Source organism: Lepus europaeus, chromosome 9, assembly GCF_033115175.1.
Source record: "Lepus europaeus isolate LE1 chromosome 9, mLepTim1.pri, whole genome shotgun sequence".
Lineage (NCBI taxonomy): Eukaryota > Metazoa > Chordata > Mammalia > Lagomorpha > Leporidae > Lepus > Lepus europaeus.
In genome coordinates, this window is record NC_084835.1 from 13208410 (window position 1) to 13225683 (window position 17274).

Genomic DNA, 17274 nt, shown 5'->3' on the forward strand with positions numbered 1-17274 from the left:
AGGCTGGACACAACCCTTGAAGTTCCTCCTCAGACACCTGCCCTGTAAACCTCCAGGGTGCTGGCAGCAGGGCACCTCTGGCAAGAACAGGAATTTGGGAGTCTGTATCCTGAAGGGGATCCTGACTGCTGCTTGCAGCTGCATGACATGAGGCAGGTGACTTGATGTCTGAGAAATTGTTTCTTTGTATTTTTAAAAATGTATTTATTTATTTGAAAGAGTTACACAGAGAGAGGAGAGGCAGAGAGAGAGAGAAAGAGAGAGACAGAGAGGCAGAGAGAGAGAGAGGTCTTCCTTCCATTGGTTCACTCCCCAGTTGTCTGCAATGGCCAGAGCTATGTCAGTCTGAAGCCAGGAGCCAGGAGCTTCTTCCAGGTCTCCCTTGCAGGTGCAGGGGCCCAAGAACTTGGGCCATCTTCTACTGCTTTCCCAGGCCACAGCAGAGAGCTGGATTGGAAGTGGAGCAACCAGGCCACTAACCAGTGCCCAAGTGGGATGCCTGCACTGCAGGCAGCTTAACCCGTTAAGCCACAGGCAGGCCCGCTTTGTATGTTAAGTAGGGATGATAATGACCTATCTCCCAGAGTTACAGCCATGAAACTTGCAGCTTTGGGCACCCTGCCTAGTTCCTGAGTGGTAACTGCTAGTGTCATCATGGGAGTCTTCAGTTAGAAAAATGGGCAGGTGTGCTTTGTATGCTTTACCTTCTTGTTGTTAATGATAAAAAGATTGCTACCATTGCTCTCGCTTCTCATATACACCAAGCCCTGGGCTAAGGGCTTCATCAGATATTTCACTTACAGTTTTACGTGTGTATGTTTGTGTGTGTGTGTACTTTGTGATTTTGCAGATGAAAGAAGGAAGCACAAAAAAGAGATGCAGCATTTACTCTGGGGTCACAGACAGTTGAGGGCAGGGCGGACTCTGAAGCACCACTGGTCTGGCTGCCCTCCGCTTGCTGTGTGGCCCTCAGAAGTCAGTTGAGTTCTCTGGGACTCAGCTTTCTCGTCTAGAAGCTGCAGTAGATCAGCCATGTAATTTCTCCATCTTTACTCTCTTCTACAATTTTATGGTTCTTTGATTCTGTAAGGTTGTTTCTTGGTCACCGCTTTATGGAGATCGTAAAAATGTCACTTCTTCAAAGGGCCGTTTTTCTTTTTCCTAACAAGGTTTCCATCTCAGGAGCTTGCCTCTGCAAATATCTTTTATATCTATCCCTCATCCCTTATGTTCTGTATTAATTAGATTTCATACCAGGATATGCCACCTTTCCAGTAATTACATCTTCAGTCAATTCATTGGGAAATTAGCCGGCATAAAAATGCTTGAGGCAAAAAAAAAAAAAAAAAGATACTCTCCAAAGTAGGATAGATAAAATAAGGCACGTAGGTTAAATTTTAGCTATCCATAAGCCTGCTGTGCATAGGTTCTTTAAGAAAATAACATAAAGAAGAGGAAGTTTTCTTCCAGAATGAATACTTCTTAAATTCTTTTAGTGTATGTATGAGATGTTTGGATAGAAGGAGCCCAAGTACTTGATGGACATTGAAGTATGAGGGCCGATGCACCTGGCAAGGAGAGTACCATTGGCATTAAGTACTTGCTCTACCTCCTAGCAGGCTCTGCCTCGGGGGCTTGCCCACTGTGGGTCTCCTGCTCACGGCAGTGTGGCCAAGAGGCCATCATTCTTATTCCGCCAGCGAGAAGTAGAGCCTTGGGTTTATTGCTGTGATGGTTGTTTATTTTTTTTCAACAGCTTTGCTGAGATATATATTTTTATTATTATTATTTTTATTTGACAGGTAGAGTTATAGACAATGAGAGAGAGACAGAGAAAAGGTCTTCCTTCCATTGGTTCACTCCCCTAATGGCGCTGCGCCGATCTGAAGCCAGAAGCCAGGTGCCTCCTCCCGGTCTACCATGCGGGCTCAGGGACCCAAGCACTCGGGCCATCCTCCACTGCCCTCCTGGGCCATAGCAGAGAGCTGGACTGGAAGACGAGCAACCAGGACTAGTACCCGGAGCCCCAGTCAGGACTAGAACCTGGGATGCCGGCGCTGCAGGTGGAGGATTAGCCAAGTGAGCCATGGCGCCGGCCCTGAGATATAATTTTTAATAAAATTCACTCATTTCAATAACTCAAGGAATTTTAATGTATTTACAGTTGTGTAACCATCACCACAATCTAATGTTAGAACAATTGCATCATCCAAAAAAGAAACCTTATGTCCATTTACCATCTCTCCCCATTCCTACCATACCCCCGAGCAGCCACTGATCTACTTTCTGTTTCTATAGAGTTGCCTTTGTAGGGGAACGTTTCATATAAATAGAATCATGTAATATGTGTCCTTTTGTGTCTGACTTCTTTCACTGAGTCTGGGTTTTTTACTCTAATTTTATTTCAGACAAAGTCCAAGTTTTTGTTCTACCACAACCACATTAAATAATGTAGCTCTTTCTGAAGTTCAACCTGGTATCTAATAACTGAGTCCTTATAATTCTAGCCCTGTCCTAGAATATTGACCATTCAGAGTAGTCTGCATCCAGAAGATGAAAAGAAAAGCAGCAGTTCCCAAAGTGTGCTCATTCCCACTGCTGGAGGTGGAAGCAGGCAGAACCCCGCTGTACACACCCAGGATTTCCAGCAAAAGGCTTGGGACAGATCCTTCCTTATGCTGCCCTTTGAATTTCCTGTGTGCGTGATGGCAGCAGGGTGCTATCATATAAATGAGGAAACAGTCAGTGAGCGCTGTCTAGAGTCACAGCCCCGCCACATGCTGACTTGGAGACTAGGCAGCAGGTGCTGGCAGGTGCTTCAGTGCAGAAAGTCCTGCCATCCAGCCAAGGTGAGGAGAATGTGAGAGCAAATCAGGAAGGAAATCTCAGGATGCCCAGTGATGTGGTCTCCTGGGCAGTGTAGGCCTCATCTGGAAGCAGCCGGAGCCATCCTCATAAACACCTGCTGCCAGTGTCCAACGCTGGAGTCAAGTGACGAGGGAGAGTGTAGGTATTCCCTGTGCCCCTCACACGCCTTACCTTTCTGCTGTCTCCCCGGTACACTCATTCCTGAGTCCAGTCTCATGCCACACTCACACATTCCCATTGCTGCATGTCCTTAATACACCTATGCGCACACACACACACACAGCTCTCTTCGTGCAGTCAGGGTGTCAGAAATAAACAGAGTATGCTTTTCGGCTCTGATTCACCGTTTCTTTATTTTTCAGCTGGACCCCAGCATTTTTGAAAGTTTGCAGAAAGAGCGAGTGGAGGCTGGGGATGTGATTTACATCGAAGCCAACAGTGGGGCTGTAAAGGTAACGCTTCCTTGAGACAAAGCTCCATCCCTGGTTTGTTTGCCAGGCAGAGTCCGAGGCTACAGGGTGTGGGGAGGGCTGGCGCCTGGTGCCATGCTGGTGCAAGGTCAGCAGCTGTCCCTTTGTATATAATAACGTTTGTTTTCCCTTTATCTTCATTCTTTAGCATTCTCATGATTAAAACAGACAGTGTGTTAGAAAAATACTAAAGCCTCTTCAGAGGGGGAGTGCAGGGTGAGAAACCAAAACAACTTTAGTCATTTTCAAATTGAAATGTGCGGTGTATTTAATCTTCCTTTTATCTCTTTGGTATTTTCTTCCCAAGATATATGCATGTGGGAAGGAATGCTACATTAGTTGGCATTCTTTTTATATCTGATTTTCAGTGTCCTGTACAGTGTTCCTCACTGTTTAATGGATGAGCATAATACTTCATATCATCCAATAAATCACCCACCTACAAAAGAGTCTGAGCAGCTCTCTCCGTCTCCAGTTAATCTACTGGATTTGCCCTTTATCGGGAGTTGCATACAGTTAAAAGAAAAAGCGCGGGGGTGGGGTGGGCGTTCTTGGAGAAGGTATCAGGTGTTTTTCAGCTGAGTTTTTGGAGCCCAGTGATGAGCAGATAGGCTCCCTCTCTTGGCAGCTGAGGAGTGGGCATACTTGGAGTTTCTCAAGTAGGCTGAGAACTTTATCTCACTTCGCACCATGCCACTTGGGGACTTGGCAGTGGAAACTCAGCGGGCACTCATGTTTCTCTCTTTGTGCAGAGGCAAGGCAGATGTGATACCTATGCCACAGAATTCGACCTTGAAGCTGAAGAGTATGTCCCGTTGCCAAAGGGGGACGTGCATAAGAAGAAGGAGATCATCCAGGATGTGACCTTGCATGACTTGGATGTGGCTAATGCACGGCCCCAGGTATTGCCTCAGCGCTGGATGACCCGACGCAACAGTCAGGGAGTGAAGTGCACACTAGTCTGCGTGTGTACAGGGAACTCAGGGTGAATTGCATACTGGTCAGTGTGTGCATGGAGCTCTGGCAATGAATCGCACACTGGTCTCTGGGGGTGACGTGCACGCTAGTCTGCATGTGTACAGGGAACTTGGGGTGAAGTACACCCTACTCTGTCTGCAGGAGGCTCTGAAGATGAATTTCACAGTAGTCTGTGTGCACAGGGTTCTGGGTTGAAGTGTGCACTAGTCTGTATGTATACAAGGAACTTGGGGTAAATTGCACACTAGTCTGTGTGTGCAGGAGGCTCTGGGCATGAAATCACACTAGTTTGTGTACGGCGCTCTGGAGATGATTTGCACACTAGTTTGGGTGTGTACAGGAAGCTTGGGGTGAATTGCACACTAGTCTGTGCATAGAGCTCTGGGGGTGAATTTCACCCTAGTCTGTGTGCACGGGGTCTGGGGTTGCAGCACGCACTAGTCTGTGTGTGTACAGGAAACTCAGGGTGAATTGCACACTCGTCTGCAGGGAGCTCTGGGTGTAATTTGCATCCTACCTAACCTCTGTTTGTGCATGGAGCTCTAGTGTGAGTTGTTAGTGTTGCCACTGATTCTTGAAGTAGCAGGTCCTTTTCTATCTGTAATATTCAGCAATTAACATTGACATGTGCTGCTTTGAGGGGCTCCTTTGTTCCAATTCAAATGCCCTCTTCACAGATGATTTCGGATGTATTGTGTCTTATCCCAGCCAAGCCTCTGGCCCTGAGCTAGCCAGCTTCCTCTGTGGCTGCTCTCCAGCAGTGGCTCACGCCTGAGATTCTGTGAGTGGAAATGGCAGGAGGGCAGGAGCGTTCTGAGCCCTTCACAGGACTTCAGAAAGCTGGACAAAGCTGTGTCTTCCCTCTTGCTTAGCAAAGTCTCCGATTTTGCGGCTTTGAGCTGCCACTGTGTGCTGTCCCTTGTGCTGGGTAGAAGGTGACTACTTAGAGCTTGACTGATACTGTGTAGGGAAGTCCCTGGCTGCTTTGTGATGTTTCTGGGAAATGTGTGATTCAAAGAAACAAAACGGAACTGTTCTCCATGGGTGGTCTTGCAGTTTGGTTGTCTTCGTCCTAAAGGGGGTCACCTCTTCAATAGCAGGGAATAATGGGTTTTCTGACTTGAAAGTTGATCCTCTGGTATTCTGTCCCTTCCAGCTTTGGTCTAGAGGCTGCTTGTGCCTTGTACCAGCATTCCGCTCACTGACTCCTCAAGAGCTTCGACTTGGCGCAGTGCTGGGTTAGGGCCCACAAGTCAGGGGCTCTCCTGCTCTGTCACTAATGAGTGACTGGTGTCACTTTGGGTTCTCTGTGTTTCACAGCTCTCTGATTTTGAGTTTTCACTTCTTGACAGGGAGAATCAGACATGGGAAATACTTAGGAAACAATTGCCTACCTATAGCTGTTCAATATTTAGTAGTGAGCATCTCTCTCCCAGGGTCTGGAAACCCACAGGGTTACTCAGAGATGAGTAAATGACAAAGCATCGATCTCTGGTTGATTGCACTGCTGTGGTAAACCTGGCAGCAGGTCTGCCCTTCCACAGGGACCAGGCTGATAGAGCCCTGTGACCAAATTGAGCGACAGGAGACAAGGAAACGTAACTGTCCCAAAGGAGCAGGACACAGCAGGAGGAGGTCGTGATCCTGGTGAGGATGAGACACCCCACAGAGGGTATTTGCCCTGAACTTTATGGGTGATTGGGAACTTCCCAGGAAAGGGAGTGGCATTTCTGGCAGATGGACTGCAGTATGGAAAGCATTGAGTTGTAAAAGAGCTCGAGTATGTTGAGGGAAGGGTTTGCAGTCTTGTGGCTAATGATGGAATCTGCGATTGGGAAAAGACAGAGCTGGAGAAGGAGGCAAGGCATAGAGTTTATGCTGACCATGAAAGGATTTTGTTTGATTTTTTTTTTTTTCCTCCATCCACTGGCCCAATCCCCAAATGGCCACGCTGGCCTGGGCCAAGCCAGGCCGAAGCCAGGAGCCAGGAGCCTCATCCGGGTCTCCCATGTGGTTGTAGGTGCCTAAAGACTCAGGCCTTCATCTTTTGCCTTCCTAGGTGCATCAGCAGGGAGCTTATTTGGAAGTGGAGCAGCTGGGACTTGAACTGGTGCCCATGTGGGATACGGGCTCCACAGGTTGCTGCTCAACCCTCTGAGCCACAGCTGTGGCCCCTTGTTTGATTCTTACAGGTTGGGGGAACCTCTAGAAATTCCTGTGTGTTCAGAAGCTTCTCAAGCTTTCCAGAGGAGGTGTGGTGGGGTCTTTACACCTCAGGACCTCATATTGATTCGCCATTAGGGACCAATAGGATGGGGGGGTGACGCATTTGCAGCTGCCTTGGAAAACAGGGCTGACCATAACTATTCTCTTATGCAGGGAGGACAAGATATTCTGTCCATGATGGGCCAGTTGATGAAACCAAAGAAGACAGAAATCACAGGTAAGGGAAACAACAAGACCCAGGAGCCAGGCGCAGAGCTGGAGGGCCCTGAACTGGGACGTGCTCTGTGAGGCCCTGGGAGGACTCCTAAGCAGAGCGAACGCCCTGGAGCAGATTTCTTCTTCCTCTTAGTTCAGAGCTTGATTCTATCCCATGTCTCTGGCTACTTTTAGACAGCCATACAGCATACTGTGTGCTCTCTGGCCTCACGCTGGTGGTAGTGGTCACAATTTCTGGTCTTTTCAGGGTCTCAGAAATGTGAATTTCTGGGCTCCTGCTCTGGGCCCAGGCTTTGATGCTGTGGCTGTCCCCAGCTTCTGGACACTTCCCGGGCTCTACAGGGATCGCTGCTGCTCCCATGTGGACCTTTGTTTTTTCCCAGCTTCTCTTTCCAACCTTTATGTCCCCTTTTTCCTAATTGCCACCTATGCTAGTTAAACCTTAAAGTAATTGTTACCTTTATAGTGTTTCAGCCAGTGGAACAATCTGATATCTTTGTGTTAAAGTCATCTTGAGCAGTGTCTTATAACACAGTTTTGACTGTGCATCCTCCTTTGACATTCTCTGCCCACTAGCTCTGGAAGAAGCTGCATAAACCTTCCTGTCTGTCTTTGTGAGCAGCTCCTCCTAGTAGCAGCCTGAAGCTGTTGGGAAAGTGAGAGCTTCGACCTTAGATGGGTTTGTGACTTCTCTGAGACTGGACCTTTCTTCAGAGCCTCCTTCCTCTGCAGGTCTCCTCCCACTGAGGATTCTAAATGCACCCAGTTCCTTAGTCCAGGCACTTGATTGAAAGTTAATTAACCTAAGCATTGTCACAGGGCCAAAAGCAAGGGCCATTTTCTGAGTACAGAACAGGAACATTTGCATATGAAAGCTCATTTCACCCAGGGCCAGTGTCTCAGAGATCAGGCAAGGAGCTAGATGGGGTAGGTGTGAGATAAGGCAGGTGGGGAATGTGCCTGCCTCTGAGTGCGTGCCCCCTGTAGGCATTCCCCTGCAAAACTGTGTCAAAGCTATTCTCCAAACTGAAACCACACGGCTGCAGGGGAAGCTGCCAATTTTGTTCGATTGTCTCTGCTTTCGGATGATGACACTGAAGCCCGGAGTGGGGCATGCTCTGCCTGCGGTGACATAGCTAACAGGAAAACCAGGCTCCTTGCTTGGATTTGGATTGAATTCTGTGTGTGTGTGTGCATACATGTGTGTGTGTGTGAGAGAGAGACAGAGACAGAGAAAAGGGTCATCCTTTCCCAGGCTGGTGCTGACTTTGCCTGCCCATCCTTACTATCTCCTAGACAAACTTCGAGGGGAGATTAACAAGGTGGTGAACAAGTACATCGACCAGGGGATTGCGGAGCTGGTCCCTGGTGTTCTGTTTGTTGACGAGGTTCACATGCTGGACATTGAGTGCTTCACGTACCTGCACCGGGCCCTGGAATCTTCTATCGCCCCCATCGTCATCTTCGCATCCAACCGAGGCAACTGTGTCATCAGGTACGATGCAGCTTTCAGGCTTCCATCCGAGCGCATTTATTCCTCAGGGTCTCTACACCCATCTCTTGGTGAGCCAGGGTGAGATTGAAGGTGTCTCGCTCCTTTCGAGAGAAAACATGCCCAGAGGGCCTGCCTTCAGCCTTGCAGTCGCCAAAGATCCCAGCTGCCTTCTTACTGACTGGGAGCTCGCCCTTTGCTCTCAGGTGTTAGGTGTTAGCATTTAGTCTTCCAGTTGGTGTATTAGTCAGCTTTCTGTTACCGAAGTAAAATACCTGGGGCAGCGTAACTTATTAAGGGAAAATGTTAATTCTGGTTCATGGTTCTAGAGGTATTAGTTGAAGGTCAAGGAGGCACCACTGGTTTGGCCTCTGGTGATGGCTTTCTTGTTAGCAGTCTTGAGGTAGTGCAGAGCATCATGTGGTAAGAGACACAAGGCACATGTCTTTATCTCTCCTTAGAAGCCGTCAGGTTTCGGCCATGGGTACCCCACCCTAATGCCCTAATCCACTTGAGTTGCTTCACAGAGACCCTGCATTCAAACATCATGATAGAATGCAGTTTTAGCCCTCTTAGTGCTGTTAACTAAGACTTTGGGCACTAACCAAATTGTGGGAGGTCAGGAACCAAACTATGTTTACACCATAGCAATCGGATTGTACAAAGCTAAGGTCAGCTTGGGCTGGTGTTTGGTGACATGACGTATGTTAACTCCTTAGATTCTCATGCAAGCTGGTTTTTCAATTGAAGAAATTGAGTGGTATATTATGACTTGTTCCTTTTCATAAAGGTGGGATACAAACCAGGTCCTTCTGGTTTAAAAAAAATCAGCATTTTCTTTCTGTCCCTGACCTTCGGTGAGCCACATGGATGCTTACAGGTCTCCTCACTCCTACCTGCCCCTTAAGCCTGCCTTTGAGAAGGTTGGATGCTAACCCCCCTGGAAGGTGAATGCAGATGGACCCAGAGCTGGGATGGGGGGACTTTCCTGGGGTTCCATTTTCTCCTCAGTACTTGGTAGGCTTGTGAACCCCAGGAAACATCTCTCAAACCCAGTGTCAGCATTCCTAGTGCTTGGTGGTTTATTGCTCTCTTGGTTCTCTGTGGTTCTGTTTGGATTTTAAAGCCTGGTTTCTGTAGTCATGGGGGAACGATGAGGAGCCTGTTTTCCAGCCTGTAGCAGAGTAGCATGGAGCAGAGCCCACAGTAGCCAGGGTGCTGGGAATTGCAGAGAGACCCTCTGGTCCGTGAGTATCATGAGACAGAGCTGGAGCAAACTGAGTTTGGAACCCAGACTACTGATTTGCCGGGACTAACCTCCCCATGATGGTGGGCCATTTCTAAGACCTCAGTTGGCTCTTAGAGCAGCTCAGACTCTGGTTAAGGTTGTCTAAAACCCTGTGATTCTAGCACGCGTGGGGAAGTGCTCTGGTGCCGTGAGCCTGCAGTGTAACCACAGGACATTCCTCAGTCACTTCAGCTGGTATTCTGCCTTGCAGTTAGGGTTGGAATACATGATTCAGGCTCATGGGGCAGCATCCTGGAGCCACTCCGAATCCTTGTGATGCCATCTGGCCAAGGCCAGTCACAAGCACTTCCCTCAGTCTTGAAGAGAAGTCCAGCGCTGGGCGAGAGGAACATGGCTCCCTGGGCTGCACCTGGAGATCACCTACATGTGGGCCTTGTCCCTGGGGAGCTTGGCATCCCTGTGCACAGAACCTCAGGCTTATGGGACTCGCAAGGCTTTGAAAGGCCTGGTTTCTATGTGACAGCTCAGCCTGGACAGATGGTGCCCCCTGCTGGGGATCTCTGCTAACAGGCTTCCTCTTCACTGTGGTAACTGCCCAGCACAGGTCAACCGAGCCTGGCAGCTCTTCTGATCCCAGAAGCAAGGTCTCTTGGTTCCGTCCTACCCGGTGAAAGGTGCACGGGAAGATGAGTTTGACCTCAGAACCTGCCCTGTGGGCACAAAGCTAAAGTCAGCCTGAAACCTGGGAGAGTTGACCAGCTGTATCCAGGCTGATTTGATCAAGGGGTGCCAGGCTTCTGCGGATTTGTTGCCAGAGTGCAGTTGCCCAAGTAGAGGGAAGATTGACAGTGTCAGCTCACTCTTCCAGAGCTAGGTTGCTCTAAAAGAAGACTTTGGTGCTGAGTCCTGGTGGAAATGTGTTATCGTGGCGATAACAATGTCAATGTAACCATGATGAAAATACCAGCCAGCTGTACCGAGGAGCTGTTCTGTGACCCAGGCACACTGATGTTCTCACCCAACCATAATGAGGCAGGGCCTGATGTTCTCATTGTTCAGAGAATGCCCAGCTCGGACGTGAGGCTGGGACTTGAAGCTTGGACTTGGACTTCGAGTCTGTGCTCCCAGCCACGTTGGTTAGCATGTGCCGTGATGAGGTTTTGGGAATGTCTGTAGTTTGCCGGAATCTGACGTGCTGCCTGTCAGGTTAAGCTGCTGTGGAATTTCCTTACTCCCCAGACTCAAATTTGACCTCCAGAGCTCAAAAGGGAGGAGAAGGAGAGGGGAAGTGACATCAACTGAAGGCTTCCTCTATGTCGTCAACTCTTCAGAGCTGTCTGGACATGTCATCGATTGCAGGAAACCCTGATGACTCGGTGGGCAGGCGAAGTTATCGCCAGTCTCACGCAGGAGGTGTGCTGCTCAGACCCCAAGCTGGGTAGTGTGGCTGCCGGAACCAGAGCCCTGAGGCTCTGCCCTTCTGGCCTTCTTGCCCCACTGCCCAGTGGCCCTCAGCTGTCAGTGGGGATGCAGCTTTGTGCAGGGCCAGCATCAAGTCTGTCAAGGGAATTTTGGGCACTGACAACTGTCAAGATGCAGCTGTTGTGGTATTTCCCTTTCCAGGTCGGGTGCTAGCCTTCCTGGACCCTTGCCATCTCACCAGCTTTCTGTCCAAATGATCTCTTGGATTGTGCCTTCTGACGAGCCCACCTTGATGTCCTCTGTATTTCTGGGGTGTGAATTCTAACATGAGCCTCGTTCCCACGTGGAAGAATTAGAGGCACTGGAGTCATAGGGAAACTCATGACCTTGGGTGAATCTTACTGTCCTTGTCAGTGGCTGGGAATATCAGCATCTTGCAGAATTATGGGAAGGGAAGATCTGAAATGATGAATGTGAAATCGTCACCCAGGCAGGGCCTAAAGTATTGTACTCTGGGGGCTGACCTCATGGTATTGCCTGTGGCTGAGGGTTGGCCTCAGGGGATCTCTCAGAACCCAGTGAGTTTTGCAGTCTCCTTAGTGATGATTTTGATCTTGTCCAGTCCTGAAGTCTTCTAGGTCACATTTTCTTCCTTCCTTCCTTCCTTCCTTCCTTCCTTCCTCCCTCCCTCCCTCCCTCCCTCCCTCCCTCCCTCCCTCCCTCCCTCCCTCCCTTCGATATATTTATTTGAAAGGCAGAGCAACAGAGAGGCAGAGAGAGACAGTGAGAGAGAGAGGGAGAGAGAGAGACAGTGACAGGTCCTCCATCCGCTGGTTCACTTTCCAGATGGCTGCAACAGTCAGAGCTGAGCCGATCTGGACCCAGGAGCCAGGAGCTTCTTCCCAGTCTCCCACGTGGTGTAGGAGCCCAAGGACTTGAGCCATCTTTTACTGCTTTCCCATGCTATAGCAGAGAGCTGGATCAGAAGTGGAACAGCCTGGACTCGAACTGGCGTCCATATGCTGGCACTGCATGCGGCTGCTTTGCCCACTACGCCACACCACTGGCCCCATGCCACATTTTCATGTGGACAGTGGGGTGTGCACAATTCCAGGAGGACCATCTCTAGGTCTCTTGTCTCTCTTTTTTTTTTAATTGAAAGTCAGAGTTATAGAGAAAGAGGGGAGATGTTCCACTGGTTTACTCCCTAGGGAGCCACCAAGTCCAGGGCTAGGCTAGGCCTGAGCCAGGAGTCAGGAGCTTCATCTGGGTCTCCCACATGGGCAGCAGGGTCCCAAACACTTGGGCCATCTTCTGTTGCTTTCCCAGGCCATGAGCAGGGAGCTGGATGAGAAGTGGAATAGTTGGGACAAAAACTAGCACCCATATGGGATGCCAGCATCACAGCTGGTGGCTTTTACTTTGCCATGCCACAGCACTGGCCCACCTCTAGGCTTCTTAAGGCTGTGGGCTCCTCCTGGGAAAGACACATCTGCAGATGTCGCAGGAGATGAGGCTCTGCTGCACTCCCGCTCTGGCTGCGCCTTAACTTGCTGCCTTACGAAGCCTCTTTCCAGGGGCCAGTGCTGTGGCATAGCAGGTAAAACTGCCGCCTGAGGTGTTGACATCCCATATGGCCAGCAGTTCGAGTCCCAGCCGCTCCACTTCCAATCCAGCTCTGTGCTGGGAAAGCAGTGGAAGATGGCCCATGTCCTTAGTCCCCTTACCCTACATGGGAGACCTGGAAGAAGCTCCTGGCTCTGACTTTGGATTGGCCCAGCTCCGGCAGTTGCAGCTACTTCAGGAGTGAGGCAGCAGGTGGAAGACCTCTTTCTCCCTCTCTGTTTCTGCCTCTCTGTAACTCTGCTTCAAATAAATAAATAAATATTAAAAAAAAAAAAAGTACTTTCCCTTTTAGACTCAGGATCCCTAACTGTTAGCTGAGAGCCTGCACTGAGGAAGCTCTATACTAGGGCGGTTTTCTTTTCCTGTTGAGGTATAGCTCCTGGGCATTAGGGTTTTCTTGTTTGCAGGAGTTTCTCACTAAAAGTCATTGTGTTGTACTAAAGTGTTGACAGTTAAGAAACAGGTTTGTTATAACCCCATGGTGAACACCCCATTGGTGCTTTAACACACACACACACACACACACAAAAGTGTTATTGAGATATGATTCATACATTAATGGAATTTTTCAGTGTTTCTTTTTTTTTTTTTTTTTTTTTTGTATATTCACAGAGTTGTGTAGCCATCACCACAACCAGTTTGAGAACCTTTCATCAACCTGTACCCAGTAACAGCATCCCCCCTTTCCTCCTGCCAAAGCCCCTTCCCCCCAGCCTCTGGAAACTGTTAATCTACTTTCTGTCTATAGATTTGCCTTTTCTGAACGTTTTATGTAAGTGGCACCAAGTAAACATCTTTTGTGACTGACTTCTTTCGCTCAGCATAGCAGTTTCAGATCATCCAGGTGGTAGCATACAATTATTTCTGTTCATAGCTGAGTAGTATTCCACGAAGTATTTAGTAGCACGTTCATCAGTTGTGGAGCTTGGGTTGTTGAGTTGTTGGGCTGCTACAATAATATGACTATGAAAATTTGTGTTCAATATTCTACGGACATAGCTTTCTGTTTCTTTTTGATATATACCTGAGGATGGAATTGATTGGTCAAATGATAACTGTGTTTAACCTTTCAAGGAACTGGAGTTTGTTTTACAAAGCTGCTTTGTCCTTTTACATTCTCACCTGCAACATCTGAGGGTTCCAGTTTCTCCATATTCTTCTTTTTTTCCCCCAGAAACCTTTTATTTAAGGCATAAAAACTTCATCCATTTCATAAATGCAACTTTAGGAACATGGTGATTCTTCCTACCCTACCCATTCCCTCTCCCACTCTTCCCCCTCTCTCTCTTGTTCCCATTCTTATTTTTTACTAAGATCTATTTTCAGTTAGCATTATACACGTAATATTGACTCTTTACTAATTAAAGAATTCAGCAAATAATATGAAAAAAAGAAAACTCTTGCTCAACAGTCTAGATAAGGGCTGTTCATAGTCATTGCATCTCAAAGTGTCCATTTCTCTTCCATAGATTACCTTTAGGTGCTGTGTTAGTTACCACAGATCAGCAGAACAAGTGGCATTTGTCCTTTTGGGACTGGCTTATTTCACCAACAATAACATTTTCCAGTTGCATCCATTTTGTTTTGAATGACAGGATTTCTTTTTTTTTTCTTTTTTTTTTTTTAACTGCTGTGTAGTATTCCATGGTGTATATATCCCATAATTTCTTTATCCAGTCTTCAGTTGACGGACATTTGGATTGATTCCATGTTAGCTATTGTGAATTAAGCTGCAATAAACATGGGAGTAGAGATAATTCTTTCATATGTTGATTTCATTTCCCTTGGGTAAATTCCCAGGAGTGGGATAACTGGGTCATGTGATAGGTCTGTATTCAGATTCCTGAGGTATATTCATTCTGTCTTCCACATGATTTTTCCAGTGTACATTCCCACCAGCGGTGGATTAGGGTTCCTTTTTCCCTACATCCTCGCCAGCGTGTGTTGTTTGCTGATTTCTGTATGAAAGCCATTCTGATGGGGCTGAGGTGGAACCTCATTGTGGCTTTGATTTTCATTTCCCTGATAGCTTGTGATCCTGAGCATTTTTTCATGTGTCTATTGGCCATTTGGATTTCCTCTTTTGAAAAATGCCTGTTTAAGTCCTTTGACCATTTCTTAACTGAGTTGTTTGTTTTGTTCATTTTTTTTTTTTTTAGAATCTCTTTATATATTCTGGATATTAATCCTTTATCAGTTGCATAGTTTGCAAATAATTTCTCCCATTCTGTTGATTGCCTCTTCACTTTGTTGAGGTTTCTTTTGCAGTACAGAAGCTTCTCAATTTGATGTAATCCCATTTGTCAATTTTGGCTTTGATTGCCTGTACCTCTGGGGTCTTTTCCAAGAACTCTTTGCTATGCCAATGTCTTACAGTTTCCCAAATGTTCTCTGATAATTTGATGGTATTGGGTTATAGACTGAGGTCTTTAATACATTGTGAATGCATTTTTGTGTAAGGTGTAAGGCAGGGGTCCTGCTTCATACTTCTTCATGTGGACATCCAGATTTCTCAGCACCATTTGTTGAAGAGACTGTCTTTGCTCCAGGGATTGGTTTTAGCTCCTTTGTCAAAGATAAGTTGGTTGTAGATGCATGGGTTGATTTCTGGAGTTTCTGTTCTGTTCCTTTTGACCTATTCATCTGTTTCTGTATTAGTACCAGGCTGTTTTGATTATAACTGCCTTGGAGTATGTCTTGAAATCTGCTGTTGTGATGCCTCCAGCTTTGTTTTTGTTGTGTAAGATTGCTTTAGCTATTCAGGGTCTCCTTTGTTTCCATATGAATTTCAGCATCATTTTTTTCTAGATCTGAGAAAAATATCCTTGGTATTTTGAATGGTATCTCATTGAGACTATAAATTACTTTCAGTAGTATGGACATTTTGATGATATTGATTCTTCCAATCCATGAACATGGAAGATTTTTCCATTTTTGTGTGTGTATTCTATGTCTTTCTTTAATGTTTTGTAATTCTCATTATAGAGCTCTTTGATGTCCTTGGTTAAATTTATTCCAAGTTATTTGATTTTTTTTTTTTTCAGCTATTGTGAATGGGATTGATCTTAAAAGTTCTTTCTCAGCCATGGCATTGTCTGTGTATACAAAGGCTATTGATTTTTGTGTGTTGATTTTATATCCTGCCACTTTATCAAACTTTTTTTTTTTTTTTTGAGTTCTAATAGCCTCTTCGTGGAGAATTTTGGATCCCCTATATATAGCATCATGTTATCTGCAATTGGGATAGTTTGAATTTCTCCTTCCCAATTTGTATCCCTTTGATTTCTTTTTCTTGCCTAATGGCTGTGGCTAAAATTTCCAGGACTGTATTGAATAGCAATGGTGAGAGTGGGGACCATTGTCTAGTTCTGGATATTAATGGGAATGCTTCCGACTTTTTCCCATTCAGTAGGATGCTGGCCGTGGGTTTGTCATGAATTGCCTTGCTTGTGTTGAGGAATGTTCCTTCTGTACCCAGTTTGCTTAGAGTTTTCATCATGGAAGGGTGTTGTATTTTATCAAATGCTTTCTCTACATCTATTGAGATAATCATATGGTTTTGTTCTTCAGTTTCACAAATCAATGTGATACATCACATTAACAATGTTGAACCATCCCTGCATACCAGGGATAAATCCCACTTGGTCCGGGTGAGTGATCCTTCTGATGGATTCTATTGGCTAGAATTTTGTTGAGGATTTTTAAGTCTGTTTTCATCAGGGAAATTGGTCTGTAGTTCTCTTTCTCTGTTGTATTTTTTTCAGGTTTAGGAGTTAAGGTGATGCTGGCTTCAGAGAAGGAGTTTGGAAGGATTCCCTTTCTTTCAGTTGTTTTGAATAGCTTCAGAAGGGTTGGAGTTAGTTCTTCTTTAAATGTCTGGTAGAATTCAGCAGTGAAGCCTTCTGGTCCTGGGCTTTTATTCTTCTTCCTCTTCCTCTTTTATTTTTAAAGATTTATTTATTTATTTCTTTTCAAAGTCACGGTTATAGAGAGAGATGGAGAGCCGGGAGGGGGGGGTGCGGAATCTTCCATCTGCTGGTTCACCTCCCAGATGATTGCAACGGCCAGGACTGGGCCAGGCTGAAGCCAGGAGCCAAGAGCTTCATCAAGATCTCCCACATAGTTAGCAGGATTCCAAGCAGTTGGGCCATCCTCTGCTGCTCTTCTCAGGCCTTGAGCAGGGAGCTGGATCAGAAGTGTAGCAGCCTGGACACGAATTGGCGCCCTTATAGAATGCTGGTATCATAGGCAGTGGCTTTACCTACTATAGCATAACACCAGCCCCTCTTTTGTTTATTTATTTTCATCTACTTGAAAAACAGAGTGATAAAGACAGAGAGACAAAGACAGAGATCTTTCCTCTGTTGGTTCACTGTCCAAGTGCCCAAAGTAGACAGGCTAATGCCAGGAGTCTAGAACTCCACCCAGGTCTTCCATGTGGGTGGCAGGGGCCCAGGCACATGAGCCATCATCTACTGTCTCCCAGGATGCATTAGCAGGAAGATGGATCAGAAGCTGAGTAGCCCATACTCGGGTCAGGCATTTAGGTATGGGATTTGGATGCTACAAGCAGTGGCTTGACCCACTGTGCTGTAACACCTGTCTACCCCAAATTTTTCTTTGATTTCTGAAAGCATAGCAGTCCTCAGTAGCCTTCCAATAGACTTTTTGTTTAAATTCTTGGTTTTATGGACTCAAAACTGTAAGAAATTTTCTTAATGTATTCC

General features: G+C 46.7%; 1 protein-coding gene across 1 annotated transcript in view; it reads left to right on the top strand.

Moving 5' to 3' along the window:
* RUVBL1 (RuvB like AAA ATPase 1) overlaps window positions 1-17274 on the top strand; it is a 48482-nt gene that overhangs the window by 21371 nt on the left and 9837 nt on the right. The window contains exons 5-8 of the mRNA XM_062200569.1: window positions 3231-3320; window positions 4091-4240; window positions 6696-6759; window positions 8055-8253. Coding sequence (XP_062056553.1) covers window positions 3231-3320; window positions 4091-4240; window positions 6696-6759; window positions 8055-8253 — 503 coding nt within the window. The remainder of the gene's footprint in view (window positions 1-3230; window positions 3321-4090; window positions 4241-6695; window positions 6760-8054; window positions 8254-17274) is intronic.